General features: G+C 39.6%; 1 protein-coding gene across 1 annotated transcript in view; it reads right to left on the bottom strand.

Moving 5' to 3' along the window:
• The window catches only part of MYO3A (myosin IIIA), a 162,545-nt gene that overhangs the window by 11,880 nt on the left and 135,183 nt on the right, over window positions 1–15,482 (bottom strand). The window contains exons 27-30 of the mRNA XM_061125655.1: window positions 14,263–14,386; window positions 12,189–13,092; window positions 8,896–9,040; window positions 730–836 (exon numbers count right to left, since the gene is read on the bottom strand). Of these exons, the coding sequence (XP_060981638.1) occupies window positions 730–836; window positions 8,896–9,040; window positions 12,189–13,092; window positions 14,263–14,386 (1,280 nt within the window). The remainder of the gene's footprint in view (window positions 1–729; window positions 837–8,895; window positions 9,041–12,188; window positions 13,093–14,262; window positions 14,387–15,482) is intronic.

The raw sequence follows: 15,482 nt of genomic DNA, 5'->3' as shown, positions 1-15,482 counted from the left end.
CAGTGAACGGCCCTCATGGCTCAGAAGTGCCTCATCCACGTCTCAGAATCCTGATCCAGGAGATGGGGATGCCACCCTCCAGGCTCCTTCTCAAATTCGACCTCACAATGTGTGTGAACACACCTCACTCTGGACCTAGAATTTAAAAGGTCCTCAATAAGTATCTCCTTCTCCCCCTCCCTTTCTTGGGGACTCACCCTTTCACACCAAGGGCCCTCTCTGGGAGAGCTCCTGCTGTGACACTTCTCTTTCTGAGTTGATATTTGCATATCGGTTCAAATTCAAGGACTAGCAGAGAAAACTTCTGGGAGGCCACAGGCCTGTGGGGGAAGGGTCGACCCTGAGGAAGAGAGGCCAGAGGACAGGCAAGGGTCCAGGCCGTCAGCCAGGGGAGGGGCCGGGGAGGAGAAACCAACGGGCATCTCCTTCAAAGAGCCCTCTCTCTTGACAGGACTGTGTGGTCAGTTTCCCTGGTGGCCATTAGGGGGCACTACAGCTCCCATCTGATAATAAGATCGAGCCTCTGGTGGCTCAGAAGGTAAAGAATCTGCCTGTAATGCAGGAGACGCAGGTTCAATCCTTGGGTGGGAAGATCCTCTGGAGAATGGAATGGCTACCCGCTTCAGTTTTCTTGCCTGGAGAATTCCAAGGACAGAGGAGCCTGGCAGGCTACAGTCCATGAGGTCGCGATGAGATGGACATGACTAAGCACCTAACACACACACTTACATGAAGCAGAGAATAGTATGTGGAGTCTTCAGAGTTATTTAGTGTTTTGGGTTTTCGAGGCCGCCTCGGGGGTCTCAATATTTTTGGCTCCTCTCCTTTTGAGATACCTACAAGAAAGGTGATCATAAATAAGGACTTCATTACCAAAGGATTTATTCAGCAATGTTTTCCTTTAGGGTTAAAGAACAAATTATATACATACAACTGAGGCTAAAACTGAAGAAAAAGGAAATTCCTTTGTTGCCCCCACCAACCCTTATTATAATCTTCACCACCTGTTTCCTTCCAATTGTCTGATGGTCTAGGACTTTGAGAAGTAAGGGCAAGAGGAAGGAAAGAATTGCACAGTTTGTAACATGGAACAGCAGCTCAGAGGATGAGTGGGGCAGGCAAGGAGAAAAACGGCCATAAAATCTTAGAAAAGGAGGATAATGCTCACAGAATCCCCTGTTGCTGGCCTTATACAGTGACCCACCTATCCATCCATTCATCTAATCATCCGTCCATCCATCCATCCACACACTGCATGATCCTCACTCTAAAGCACCACCTCATATTATGGCCCAAAACAAGGGACTGCTATCTGCAGGCGGGCCTCTTTTCTAGAAGTCTAATCTAGTCTTTCAACAATATTTAGAATCTCAAACTATTAGGATGTTCAGATTAGACTTTAAAAATGCCGGCAAAGAAAGAATTAAGTTTGTCCTCCTTCCCTTGCTCTGTCACAGAGCCAAGTTCTCCAATCTGTAGCAACGTCATCAGAGCTCCTGATGGGCTTCACACTTGGCAGTCGGTGCTCCTCACAAATGGCTTTTTACGCACAGAGCTAATAGGCCTCTTGTGGCTCAGACAGTAGAGAATCTTCCTATAATGTGGAAGACCTGGGTTTGCTCCCTGGGTTGGGAAGATCCCCTACAGAAGAGAATGGCTACCCACTCCAGTATTCTTGCCTGGAGAATCCCATGGGCAGAGGAGCCAGGTGGGCTACAGTCCATGGGGTCGCAAAGAGTCAGACAGGACTGAGTGACTAACAATAGGCCTCTTACAAAGAATTTCTGTCTATTTTTCATGATTCTTGATCCCCATCCCTGAACGCATCTGTACAGGAATCTCCGCACGAAAAAATATTTCAAAGTTGGGCAAGGAGTGCGGTGCAGGTGCTTAGTGGGGAATGGCCTATATTCAACAGATATCTGAGCACACATTTTCTAGTGGGACTTTAAGGGCATCACTAGATCATTACTGCATATAATAATGGGGCAATAATAATTCCTAATCCTCAGAGGTAGAAATACACAGAGAAACCAAATTGTTCCAAATCTTTCTAATCAAATCAAGTCAAATCTAATCAAATCAAAGAATATCTCCTACTTATATGTATGTGTAAGCAGCCATGACTGCCAGCATAAAACAACTCTAACCAGGATGGAGACCCAGAGATGGCTAACTTCCTAGTCTCAGCCCCAGCCCCCTGTAAGAACAAACTTATCACCAGAGCATTCACATCCTAATGTTATCCACTTCATTCATTTTTAAATGTATGGGAAGTTGCTGGATGAAAAAGATCAGCTAGTTGGGAGTATGTCATTGCGGTGTAAGGCATGGAACAACGTGGACCAGAGAAAAGCAGGACAATCATTCATTACTGTCATTTTTGGAATAAAACAAAAGAAACTGAGATCTTGGTACATGAGATCACATTTATAGACAGCAGAGGGAAAATTTTAAAAGTAGTGAATTCAAAAGAATCCTGGAATGTATGGGATGGTCACATTTACATAAAATTATAAAGATGCATGAGGGAATGTGCATATTACAGATATAATCTCAAAAGATGTTGAATTTTCGGAATTTCTAACTAATTCTATATCTTGAAGAATTAACTTTTTTCTTCACCAGGATAATGTGAAGGTTGGGCTGAATAATCTTAAGAGGTGTCTTCCCTTCAGATACGACCATATTAGTGGGCAGCCAGTAGGTGAAAATTATTGAGAAACATACTCTATAGAGTCTGATCGTTCAGATTAAACCTCCCCAGAATATTTTGCATTTTTGAAGAACAAATTGCCCATGAGGTTATCAGCATACAAATATTTCAGAAAGGCACAAGTTTATTTTGCCCTCTAAATTTTTGTTCCCTTGGGGGCGTACAAACATTGCCTGCCAACGTCATCCTAACTCCTTAATTATAAAAGTGACATAAACATTTATAATGACGAATTACCAGCAACACATCAATGTTGGCAGTAGCATAATTAGGTTTATAACCATTTTGTGTGACGTGCATGATACATATTAGCTCTTAAAGGTTGTTGCTATATTAAATAGCCAGAAGGTAAAACACTTATTTATATTGTAGTTCTGCTAATAATTTCACTAAGTGTTTGAGTCTGTCAGGAATGCACATTTAAAAAATAATGAAAGGACAAATCTCAACATTTTGCATTCAGAAGGCAGAAGACAGACTTAAAACACAATGCCAATATTTGCTCTAGAAAATTAAATTTCAGCATTATTCTCATTTCATGATAATTATACTATTTTACTTAAGTAAGCATGCAGAATATAATTTGCCAAAGTATCACATGTCTAAATCAGATATTAGCAGCATAGAAATGCGTTGATGTTACTGTTTCTTCCTTAAGAAATCTGTTTTTCAGTTTTGGTAAATTTCTATTTACAAATGGTCGTTCTGTGAACTTGAAGCAATATAAGGACCCAGAAGAAATCTTAGAAGGGAGGAATGCTCATGGCTGTGTGTTAAAGGCAGGATTCACCATAGTTTGGATTGCAACCTGCCTTCGGGAAGCTGTTCTCTCTTGTCTGCCCTTCAGCCAGGCTAGGTGCCCTTGGAGAGAACTGGGTGCAGATTCCGAGCTTGTGTGAATAATTCAGTCCCTCTGTGCTCCTCTCTGCCTTGCACTGCCTCATGCTCTGAGTTCCCAGAGATATTTTCACTTCTCATGCTCGTTCTAGATCTGACCACTTGTTTTCCTTCCTCGTTCCTGTGGAGTTTTCCTGAGATGATGTGTTATAAGCGAGGTGCCTCTGCTCAAAGTATCCAGAGCACTTCAGGTGAGCCTAGTGTTCAGCAGATCTGTCTCCAGGCTCCCTCTGACCTCAGAAGGCACCTGCCAGCCCCACCCCAATTTGAACCTGCTCAACAATTACTTTGGCTCTTCCTTCTCTTTGTCATATTTTTCCCCTTTGATGTGGACCCTTTAAAAAGTTTTCTGAATTTGTTACAATATTGCTTCTGCTTTATGTTTTGTTTTTTTGACCACAAAGCATATGAGATCTTAACTCCCCAACCAGGGATTGAATTTGCACTCCCTGCATGGGGAGGCAAAGCCTTAACCACTGGACTGCCAGAGAAGTCCCTCTTTGGCTCTTTTGTTTTTTTTTCTTCCATCAGCAGACCACCGATGCCTGAGAGCCAAGTCAGATCTGTCCTCCTCCAGCTCATGGGCTTTGAGCTCTCTGTCCCCTCAGATTTGAGAACTCTGCATCAGGACCTCAAAGTGAGCATTTAGCTTTTCAGTTACAGTCTTAGGTTTGGGGAAGAGGCTGCTCCCAGCCTGCCCCTCACATTCTCTTCTAAACTAAGGTTACAGGAGAAACAGGAGAATGAAGCAGCTTTGCTTGTGTTGTGAGACCCACAGACATCCCCTCTGGACCACCATCTGTCTCTTGGAAGTGCTCACTACCTATCTGTCATTTACTCCCATCTTCTCTGTTGGGCAGAGGTCATGGATTAGAAACCTCAGAGGCTCGTTAGTTTTGTTCTGGTCCATGGAGTTAGGTTCTCCCTCACTCCCAGCCATCCTGCATACATACAGGACCACACCCCACCAGAAACACAGGGGGAACACACACAATGATGCTGATGGGCTGAAGAGTGCCGCCTGTGCTGAGTCTCACGCGGAGCCCTGAGCACGCATCCTGTGTGTGACCATCCATGGGACTAAGGAGATAGTCACACAACAAAAATACATGCTTACCTGGCTGAAGAATAAGGAAAACTCAGGGGTGGCATTTAAAAGACTCTCAATAACCTCTTGCTTTTTTTTCAAGATCATATTGGTCTTAATCTACCTGAAAAAATATTTGAGTATATGGCCTGAGGTGAAAACCTACATTAATTTTTTTTCCTAAGAGCCAAATTTTAGAAAATTATTTATTGACTATTAGTCATTTTCTCCAATTGGTCTTAAAAAAAAAAAAAACACACAGAATAGAAGAATACTATCTGGTTTTAAACAAGCAACATTTAGCCTTTCTGGTTTTCCCCACCTCCCCACCCTGCTCACACTTTGTAACAATAGGATAGGTGATTCCTCTCAAGGTAAGGTGAAACACATCAATATTTTTAAAAACCCACTATTCCTTCTGAGGGAATGTCTGGTCATAGGCATGACCATTAGAGATGGCAAGCAAGCTTTTGGTGACACAAGACAGTCTGGCAGCAAAGATGACCCATCCGGAGATGGCATTCTAGTGTTCTCCCACCTGGAGGGGAAGCCCTGTGCAGGCTGCAGCAATGTTACTCAGATTCTTCATTTTATACAGAATGGACTCTGAAGGTAGGGAGCGCTGGAGGGCATCCACCCTACCTGGGAGCAAGCATTTGGTCCCTCCTCCACCAGTCTCCTGGCTTCTTGCAGGGGTCCCCAACCTTTTGGGCAGCAGGGACCAGTTTCATGGAAGACGATTTTTCCGTGGATGGTGGGGAGAGATGAATGGTTTCGGGATGATTCAAGTGCATTACATTTATTGTGCACTTTATTTCTATTATTATTATTACACCAACTCCACCTCAGATCATCAGGCATTATATTCTGGAAGCTGGGGACCCCTGCTCTAGAGCTCTGTATTGGATGATCTTGTTAGTGAACCACTTGACACGGGAGAAGATTAAGTGACTTATTTACAGGATTCTCATTCCATTTCTGCAGTCTTGTACCCCATAGCTAGATCAGCTAGCAGTGTGCCAAGGTTCTTTGAAAAATTATTTTTAAGGGCTGTTTATATTCCATATATGAATGTGTCATTACTTATTAATCATTTTCTTATTGCCTAATTTTATTTTTGGCCATGTACATAATTTTTCTCTTTCAGCTCTGATTAGCTCCTTAGGCTACGTTCTTATAAGTGGGTTTACTGGGAGAATGATAGAAACTATTTCAAAGCTTTTCTTTACATATTGCTAAATTGCTTTCTGAAATGTTGAGTCTTTAGTCTCACCATTAGTGTTTGAGGATAATTAAACTAGCCCATTCTCATCACTGTTATATATATTTTCATCTCTGCCATTGTGATGAGTAAAAAACAGTAACTCATGTTAATTTATATTTTTAATTTCTAGAATGATTCTATATATGCTTGCTTTCCATTTGCATTTGTTCTTCTATAAATAAATCAATGTCTTGTGCCCATTTTTCCATGGGCACATGGAAAAATTTTAGTGTTTTTCTTAACAATTTATGAGGTCATTCTACATTACATATGGCAACCATTTCTCCATTTGTTCTAAATATTTTATCCAGATTGTCTGTAGCTCTTTAACTTGAAATGATGCTTTCTAATCTCTAGATGGTTTTAACATTTGTACAGTCTAAATCGACCACTATTTTTCTCGGTAATTCCTTTTATTACTTCTTCTCATGCTTTGTTGGCTGCTAGGCAGAGATTGTGAAATAGTCAGTTCATATTATTTTATTTCCCTTAATTTATTTCTCACATTTAAATCATTAATATGTCTGGTTAATATTGGGGTATTCTGTATAACATAAGACTTTTATTTATTCTCCTCAAATCAGAAAAATTTAAGCATTATCAGAAAAATGTAATTTGGTTCAATTCTGATATTTGGGAGTTTATGTACTAGCCCAGTATGTCTAGTTATAAGAAAAATTTTTAAATATACTAGATATTTAAGAAGGTATTTTCTCTATGTCATATGAAATTATAAACTATGTGAATTTACTTTGTTGACTATATTATTTTATCAAATATGCTATGTAATGTCCCTTTGAATTGATCTCATGTAGCTAAGTAATATGGTGTCAAAATATGTAAAGAAAAAACTGTTTTCAGTGCTGCAGACATGCTTAGTCTTTTTTTGTCATGCAGTTTCTAATATGAAATTTAACAGGAAGTTAGATAGAAATACACTGTTCATTGCTTGCTGCTTCCATGGAAGCTCCATGTCTTCTGTAGTTTAGAACAGATAAAAATTATAGAATGAGAAGACATAATTTGGGTACAAAAAGTTTAGCTGTTTCCATTTAAGGCTGCTAAGTCAACTGTTTTGTCAGAATTAAATCCATTAACTCACAAAAATCAATAATTCAGTGTAAACCTATGTGAGGCAAATAGATCTTTTATGTTAGCATTTAACATATTAAAATGATAAACATAAATGATATTCACTGAATTGTAAGGTTGTAAATAAAATCATTTGGTTTTGGATACTGAAGGTTGTTGTTATGAAAGATTTGGGGGGAATTAGTATTATTTCCTTTTTTAAAAGATTTTTTTTATGTTGACCACTTTTAAAGTCCTTTTTGAATTTGTTTCAATATTGCTTCTGTTTTACATTTTGGTTTTTCAGTTGCAAGGCATGTGGGATCTTAGCTTTGCAACCAGGGATTGAACTAACACCCCCTGGATTGGAAGGTGAAGTCTTAGTCACTGGACCACCAGTGAAGTCCTAGTATTATTTCTAATGAAAGCAGAATAGTAGCAAATAAGTTTAGGAAGACAAGTGCTCACTGGAGTATGTTGGGTGTGAAGCAGTATAACTTCTGATCCCCCTTTAAAAATATTCCTATAAAATATATGAACCAACATTATTTGAGCTACTTGGCCTTCACATGAATGTAAACATATTTACAGTTACATGTAAAGATATATTCTTGGATAGTTTGCAAAATGCATTTCTAGGGGCCAGCATTTAAAATGCTAGGCATACCTAAAAAAATACAAAATCTGCACCGTAACACCTAAAAATATTAGGACTACTACATGAATCTAGATGCCATAAAAACTTAGAAATAAGCAGAAGCAACACAAAAGCATTTTCATTCTATCTACTGTATGTAGGCATGGCAAGGGGCTGCCAGATGCAGAGCTGAATTTACTGACGGTATTGTGTAAACGAAGCATGGGGATTACGATAGTGTCCTTATTTGTTAACCTTGCAATCCATTAAAAAATTATAGCCTGTTGGACAGTCATAGCCTCTTTGTGAAAAAAGAGAAAGAAAATATGCTGTTGTGTTACCAGGGTATATTTTTCCTACAATTAATCTTTTTCTTCTCTTCACAATGGTCAACACAAATTTCCAGGTGCACCATAATTAAAAAGAAGAACATCTCCCCCCGAAAAAGGAGTAACTCCGCACATTATTCAAAGAAATAATGCAATGTCATTGTACACTTCTGAACACAACAGCATAGACTCTGTGGTCAAATGGCCACTCTCCAGTTATATAAATCCTGTACCATATTTCTCTCAAGGAAAATGCAGGTGCAGTTAAGTCCTATGAAATTCAACATATAACAATTTTATCAAAACAAAGACAACAAGCAGTTGGTTGACTATTTTATTTTTAAACTTCATACTTACTTCATACTTAGTTCCTCAGTTTTCATTTGGACATTATTTACTGGTTTAGTGAATGGGGGCAGAGTGTGACTTAGGTTGATAAAAAGAAAATTTAATAGTGCATCTAGGTCTGTGAATCTGAACCTTCTAGATTCATACCTTCTACTTAATGTACAGATTTCAACAGAAGAAATAGATATATTTCACTTGTTTGTTCCCTCTTATCAAAATTGTACCTTGCTCTTTGCCTCCCACCCTCAACTTCATCCCTTTCTATTTCCTTCTGGTGTCCTAAGCCAAGTTCTAGTCAAAGTGTATATAAAGGGGCGGCGGGGGGGGGGGGGGGGGGGAGAATGAAATCAGAAAAGGTAGGAGATATGTGGAATATTCTGGAAAAGTGTGTATCAACATTAAAAAATGAACTGAAATGATGGTTCCTGAGAAGATAGAACACAGTCACTTCAAATCTTCCACAGAATAAAGGTAGGCAACTAACAAAAAATCAAGTATCTGGCTTTTCCTGTCCCTTCTGGAAGTTCCAACCCTGCCCATTTTTACCTGAGAGGCACTGATTAGAAGAAACTCTTCTAGTAATTGGCTTATGAGGATAGACTCCAAAATAAAGAGGCTTCAGTTGCTGTGACAAGATCATTTCATTCAGTTTTTTCTGCAGAATGAAATATTCTTCAGATAGCTTTGAGACCTAAAAAAGAAGGTCAGGTGTTCAATTAAATCAAGGAAAGGACTTCAGCCATCTCCACAGACACCCTGGGGATCTGATCAATTTCTGATCAGCTCTCTGTAGGGTTCTCGTGTCTTTCTTCTCCGGGACTCCCCTTGACCCTGCCGCAGGTCAGACAGAGTGCTCACTCGAGGAAACCTCCTGTTGTGTGCACCATCTCACATTTTCCAATCCAAACTGCCAAACACGCCACCCTCCAGAAGCCTCCTCTGCTGGTGACTCCTTCCTGGGGTCCTTGGGCTCTGTCTTCCCTCCTTAACCATTCTGCTGCCCTGGCTTTTCTTTTACCCTGAGGAACCCGTCTGCTGACTTAGACTGTATTAACTCCCTCCTTTCCTGTCCAGGCTTCTTCACTTGGCTCTATTTTTTAATTTTTTAAAAACTTTTTATTTTGTGTTGGGGTATAGCCGATGAACAATGTTGTGACAGTTTCAGGTGAACAGTGAAGGGACTCAGCCATACATGTACAGGTATCCGCTCTCCCCCAAACTCCCCTCCCATCCAGGCTGCCACATAACATCAAGCAGAGTTCCCTGTGCTGTACAGTATGTCCTTGTTGGTTATCCACTTTAAATATACTAGAGTGCACATGTCCATCCCAAACTCCCTAATTATCCCTTCCCCTCATCCTTCCCCCAGCAAATCATAAGTTCGTTCTCTAAGTCTGTGAGTCTGTTTCTGATCTGTGAGTTCACTTGCATCATTTATTTTTTGATTCCACATATAAGGGATGTCATATGATAGGGCTACTTTCTTCCTCTTTCCATCTGGGCCCCTCTCTCTACCCTGTCTGATAACACAACCTACTAGGTTGAAGTGGGGCTCCTACTTTTCTGTCTCTACCTCTGCTCCCGTGAGCACTGAACCCATTCCCATGCTGTTATTAGGCAGCTCTAGGTATGGTGATTGCAGCCATGAAATTAAAAGACTCTTACTCCTTGGAAGGAAAGTTATGACCAACCTAGACAGCATATTAAAAAGCAGAGACATTACTTTGCCAACAAAGGTCCATCTAGTCAAGGCTATGGTTTTTCCAGTGGTCATGTATGGATGTGAGAGTTGGACTGTGAGGAAAGCTGAGCGCCAAAAAATTGATGCTTTTGAACCATGGTGTTAGAGAAGACTCTTGAGAGTCCCTTGGACTGCAAGGAGATCCAACCAGTCCATCCTATAGGAGATCAGTCCTGGGTGTTCATTGGAAGGACTGATGCTGAAGCTGAAACTCCAATATTTTGGCCACCTCATGCGAAGAGTTGACTCATTGGAAAAGACCCTGATGCTGGGAGGGATTGGGGGCAGGAGGAGAAGAGGATGACAGAGGATGAGATGGTTGGATGGTATCACCAAGTCTATGGACATGAGTTTGAGTAAACTCCGGGAGTTTGTGATGGACAGGGAGGCCTGTCGTGCTGCGATTCATGGGGTCGCAAAGAGTCAGACACGACTGAGCGACTGAACTGAACTGGGGTAGATGCCCAATGACTGTACATCTGAATGTCTCAGTCTCAGAGCAGGTCAGGGTCCTAATCTCTGCTTTGGTCTTTAGAGTGAGCATGTTAATCACAAGGAAAGGAAAGACTGCATGTATATTAAACTCATTATTTCCATGTGCTTACACCGAAAAGGACAGGAAGGGGCTGAATTTATCAATGACTGGTCTATGAATAGCTAGAGGTTGGAGATGTTCAGGCCACAACCATAGCAGTCTGAGGGTGTCCACAGGCAGTTACTGTGTGTCTTCTGGGCTCAGCCACCATCAGACAATAAGTAGAGATTAGGGACTCGGGAGTAATAGGTAATAACCAATTATGATATTTCTAACCCATTATGCTATTTCTTCTATGATTTCATACACTATTGACTGACTACCCTGGTAGTACATACTCATTTACAATATGCATTTTAGAGGTCATCTAGTGACACTCCTTCACTTTACACAGGAGAATATAAGGGTGCTGACACCTAAAGGGCTCTTCTCAAAGTCAAATACCTAGAAAGAGAGAGAGCCTGAAGGGGGCAGGGACAAGGCCGTCCCTGTGATCTCTCTATAGCACTAATTTATCAGAGCTCCATGTACAGTAAGTCCCCTACATACACACCTTCAAGTTGTGAGCTTTCAAAGATGCAAACGTGCTTTCACACGTCCAATCCCGTCAGGTCACGTGTCTGGCATACGCTGTCACGTGCGTGCATCCTCCACGTGTTTTGTATACTCCACTGGACAGCGCTGTGTAGAGTGCACTAGTGCAGTGTCTTTATTTATTGCCTGTTCACTCGATGCCAGCCCCTGCAGGCCAGCTGTCGTATGGCACTACTCTACTTTTCAAGGTATTGTACTGTAAGATTAAAAATGATTTTATTTTTGTTTTTATATATTATTTGTGTGAAAAGTATTATAAACCTGTGACAGTACAATATATATAGCTGATTGCATTCGTTGGGTACTTAGGCTAACTCTGTTGAACTTAAGAACAAATTGGACTTATGAACACACACTTGGGACGGAACTCCCTTGTATCTGGGGGACTTACTGTACACTCAGAAGAAGTTCTATTGCCCCTTTTACAAACAGCTGAAACACACCTATGAACAGCATGAGATACTCTTTAAGAGGGAATTTTCCTTTGTGATTTTTCTTTATGGTTCCTCATTGTTGTTATGATGGAACATGCAGATGTTCATCTTCACTGCACATGTGTTGAATAATGCTACTCACCTGATTCTGATGCATAATTATGTCTTCTTAAAATATGGGGTAGAGAAAGCATAGATTTTAGGAGATTTTGAAAACTTTTTTTAACACTATAATGGGAGATCTCAGAAACATGGAAATTTGCACTGTCAAATGCCAGCATTTTAGTAGGGTGTATCACTCAATGACTAGTCTCCTTACTTCACTACATTTCTATCATATTTTATACTGTTTTTATCATAGAAAACTATTTTAAAATATGTGGCTATTTGAATAGCACAGCCTCTGAAACGTTTTATTGAAAAGGTTTGCAGTCTCATAAAAACAGATGAAACAGTTACCAATTGTTTGTTTAACTCAGTTACTGTGGAGTTCCTAGAGATCTGTACTAGTAAACACATCTGTTCGTTTACATACCTGTTTTGAAAAAATTGCCAAATCACATGCTTCTTTTTCTGAAATTGCTTTTGCGTCTTTATCACTCTTCATCCCGATGCTACAGGGGTCCTCAAGTTTTGTGGGGTAGGAATATAAATTGTGAGTATTTCTTGCTACTTCTGTCGGTGCTGCAACGACCTTTTGATTTCTAAAAGAAGACATCCTGTCCTTCCGTAACTGCTGCCTCCTCTTGTAGCCCCGGTATTTGCTCTGAATGAACACCGCGGCTCTGTCTTCTTCCTGAGCTTGCATGGCTGGTTTTCCCTGCCTCTCCCGGGCCGCTCCGTGGCTCAGACGGCATGCAGGTGCATTCTGGGTGATCACAGATGTCTTCTTTTCTTTGTCCTTGCTATTTTCATTTTGACAAACCAACCTCTGGCTGAGACAAGGTTCTAATGTCTTTTTGCAAGGAGACTTGTTAGGACCTGGAGTCTCCTTGTCTGCTGACCAAAGTCCCCGGTAACTTGGCCTTTCTGGTAGGGTCTTCCGTTCTAGACATGCTGCTTTCAAGTCTTCGAAATTCCTTTCCTCTGTGCACTTCTGATAAAAATTCTCGACCACTGTGTCCTCCTTTCCTATTTTCTTTATCTCACTGTTTTCTTCCAAGTCTTTCATATACTTGTTACTAGTGTTTACTTCTGCCCAAGCGTCCTGCACCAGATCTAGTTCTTGCTTAGCCTCTTCCTCATACATGTTGCTCATTTTTTTCTGAGTCTCATATCCTCTGCTGTTACTTTTCATAGCATTCATGGCTTCCCCCTCAGCTTTGAAAGTACAAGTCTTCACTACAGATGTACTCCCTTTATTATTAATATTTGGAGCTGGAATGACGGTTTCATTAGCAGAGACTGAATTCTCTGTCTGTTTCTTCACAAAAGATTCCCTGTGTAAAATATATTGCATCAGAATATATGATACTAAACTAGAGTTTATTACCTTGCTCAGCAATAGCACATGTTATGGTGGGAGAAAAGCAAAAGAGACAAAAAAAACTCAAAATTAAAAACTTATCATGTCACAATAATCAAGTGTTTGCCCAAATTGTCCTCTCTAGGGACAACCGTGATGGCTACTCAGGTAATGAGAAAACCAGCATCAACTTAAGAGTGAGAAATAACCTAGCATAACTTCACTTACTGAGGTATCAAAATTCTAGGAATTTAATCACTTCAAGGAGAAAAACCAATACTGCATATTAATACATACACGTGAAACCTAGAAACAGGATACAGATGGACTTACTTGCAGGCAGAATAGAGATGCAACGTAGAGAATGGGGTGAAGGGCGATGGAATGAAGAGAATGAACTGATGTATTTGGACTGCCATGTGTAAAATAAAGAGCTAATGGGAACCTGCTGCATCACACAGGGAGCTCAGGTCAGTGCTCTATGAGGACCTAGATGAGTAGAATGAAGGAGGGGATGTGAAGAAGGTCCAAGAAGGAGGAGACATGTGTGTATACATAGAGCTGATTCACTTCATGGTAGAGCTGAAACTAATACAACATTGTAAAGCAATTATATTCCAGTTAAAAATAAAGAGATATGTCCTTTTCAAAACAAAGTACCTACAGTGAGAAGTGTGTAAACTATATAGTGTAGAAACTATATCTAGATTTGAGACCAGTACTGGGGATGTTCATTAGGCTGGCATGCTGTACTTTGATAACCTCTATGTCTATGGATCACAGAAAATATCTTACAAAATTAAAGGAAAAGCAGTGTTCCTGCTACAGTTCATGATCTTGTAATATGCTGGCCAAAATTTCACAGCTATGCCTTTATTAATATCCTTTCCAAAGGATACTTGGAATGATTTTCCCTTAACTTGAAAATAAGATTTTTTCTTAAGAAGGAAAGTGTGGTTATTGTAATGAAATGCCAACAAACTCTCAAATAGGATAAAGGACACAGAAGTGGCCACAGGGTGTCCACTGACATTTGATGCCTCACTGTTAGGAACCATGAGAAAGACTATGGACTTTATTTCATGACTTTCCAGTGTGAAAAATCTATAATGTCAAGAGAGTATAAGAATGAATGTTATTTTACCTTTTATTTTCAAAGTTTTTCTTGTAGTCAAATTCCTGATCTTGAGCCTGAATGGTTTTTACTGCTGTGTTTTGTGTGTTAACAATTTCCTTCCTTTGTTTCCTGGCTAGATGGCCTCTTGCAGCTGAAACATACAAAGCCCAGAGTAATGTTAATTATAATACATAATAAATATTACTTCAATGGGTAGAAACAAATGAATTTTGACCATCAATGTCAAAGAGGAAAATGAAATTAAAGACTACAAATAAAATAGGTTTGTAAAAAAATATGGGACTCATTAACAAGACTGTTCCAGATGACAAGCTTTAGCAAGAAAATAATTAAAGTACCTTTCATGTTAAGGGGAGTATTAATATGAAACTAAAATGATAGAGATGACTTAAGTTGATGAAAAAGACAAAATAGACTCACTCATTTCTTTAAAATCTGCTGATGTTTATGTTCCTTTCATTTTTGCCATGTTCATATTATTCATGGGAGAAAATCCCTATTATTTAAGTACATGGCTTGGACCTTTTGGCCAATTATCTTTGGAGCCAGATATATCTCAAAATTCAGATTTAAAGTTTAAAAAAGTTTTTTAGAAAAGTAATTCAGGACAAATTAACATATATTCAGTAACATTCCCCATGGCAATTCAGTATTTCATAATCAAACACATGATTATTTTGCTAGAAAAACACACAATTGTTACTAACTGGGATGAATAAAGGACTATGAATATTAGGTCATGTTTCACTTTCAAGTGAGTTATGAAAAATCTCTTTTCTCAGTGTTTTATGAAGTTTGGAATTGAGGATAAAGAATTAAATCTCAGTTATAGGGTTTTCATTTTTGATGACCCAGTGAGAAGTTAAGGGCTTAAAAGTTAATGAGCTTTTACAGATTGACAGAAGTGGACCTCAAATCTGCTCTGCCCACCTTGGCAGTGTTCTTCAGAATGTAGGTTGCAAATAAATGGTGGATCATAAAGTCAATTTACTGGGCCAGATCTAGCATCTAGAAGTGAAATGGAATAAATCAGAATAGAAAACTATCAGAGTACATTGTGCATAGTATGTATATTGGGTTACAGAGTAAAATACACTTTTTACTATGGATATTTAGTCGAAAGTCTTTAAAAGATACTGTATCAAGCCATGCTGGATTCTAAATTTTGCTTCTTATAGAAAAACAGAAAGTGAAATCCAAACTCCATTAATATGTTTAATAAAAAC

This window comes from Dama dama, chromosome 23, assembly GCF_033118175.1.
Source record: "Dama dama isolate Ldn47 chromosome 23, ASM3311817v1, whole genome shotgun sequence".
In the NCBI taxonomy this organism is placed as follows: Eukaryota; Metazoa; Chordata; class Mammalia; order Artiodactyla; family Cervidae; genus Dama; species Dama dama.
This window is presented reverse-complemented; position numbering and strand designations above follow the sequence as displayed.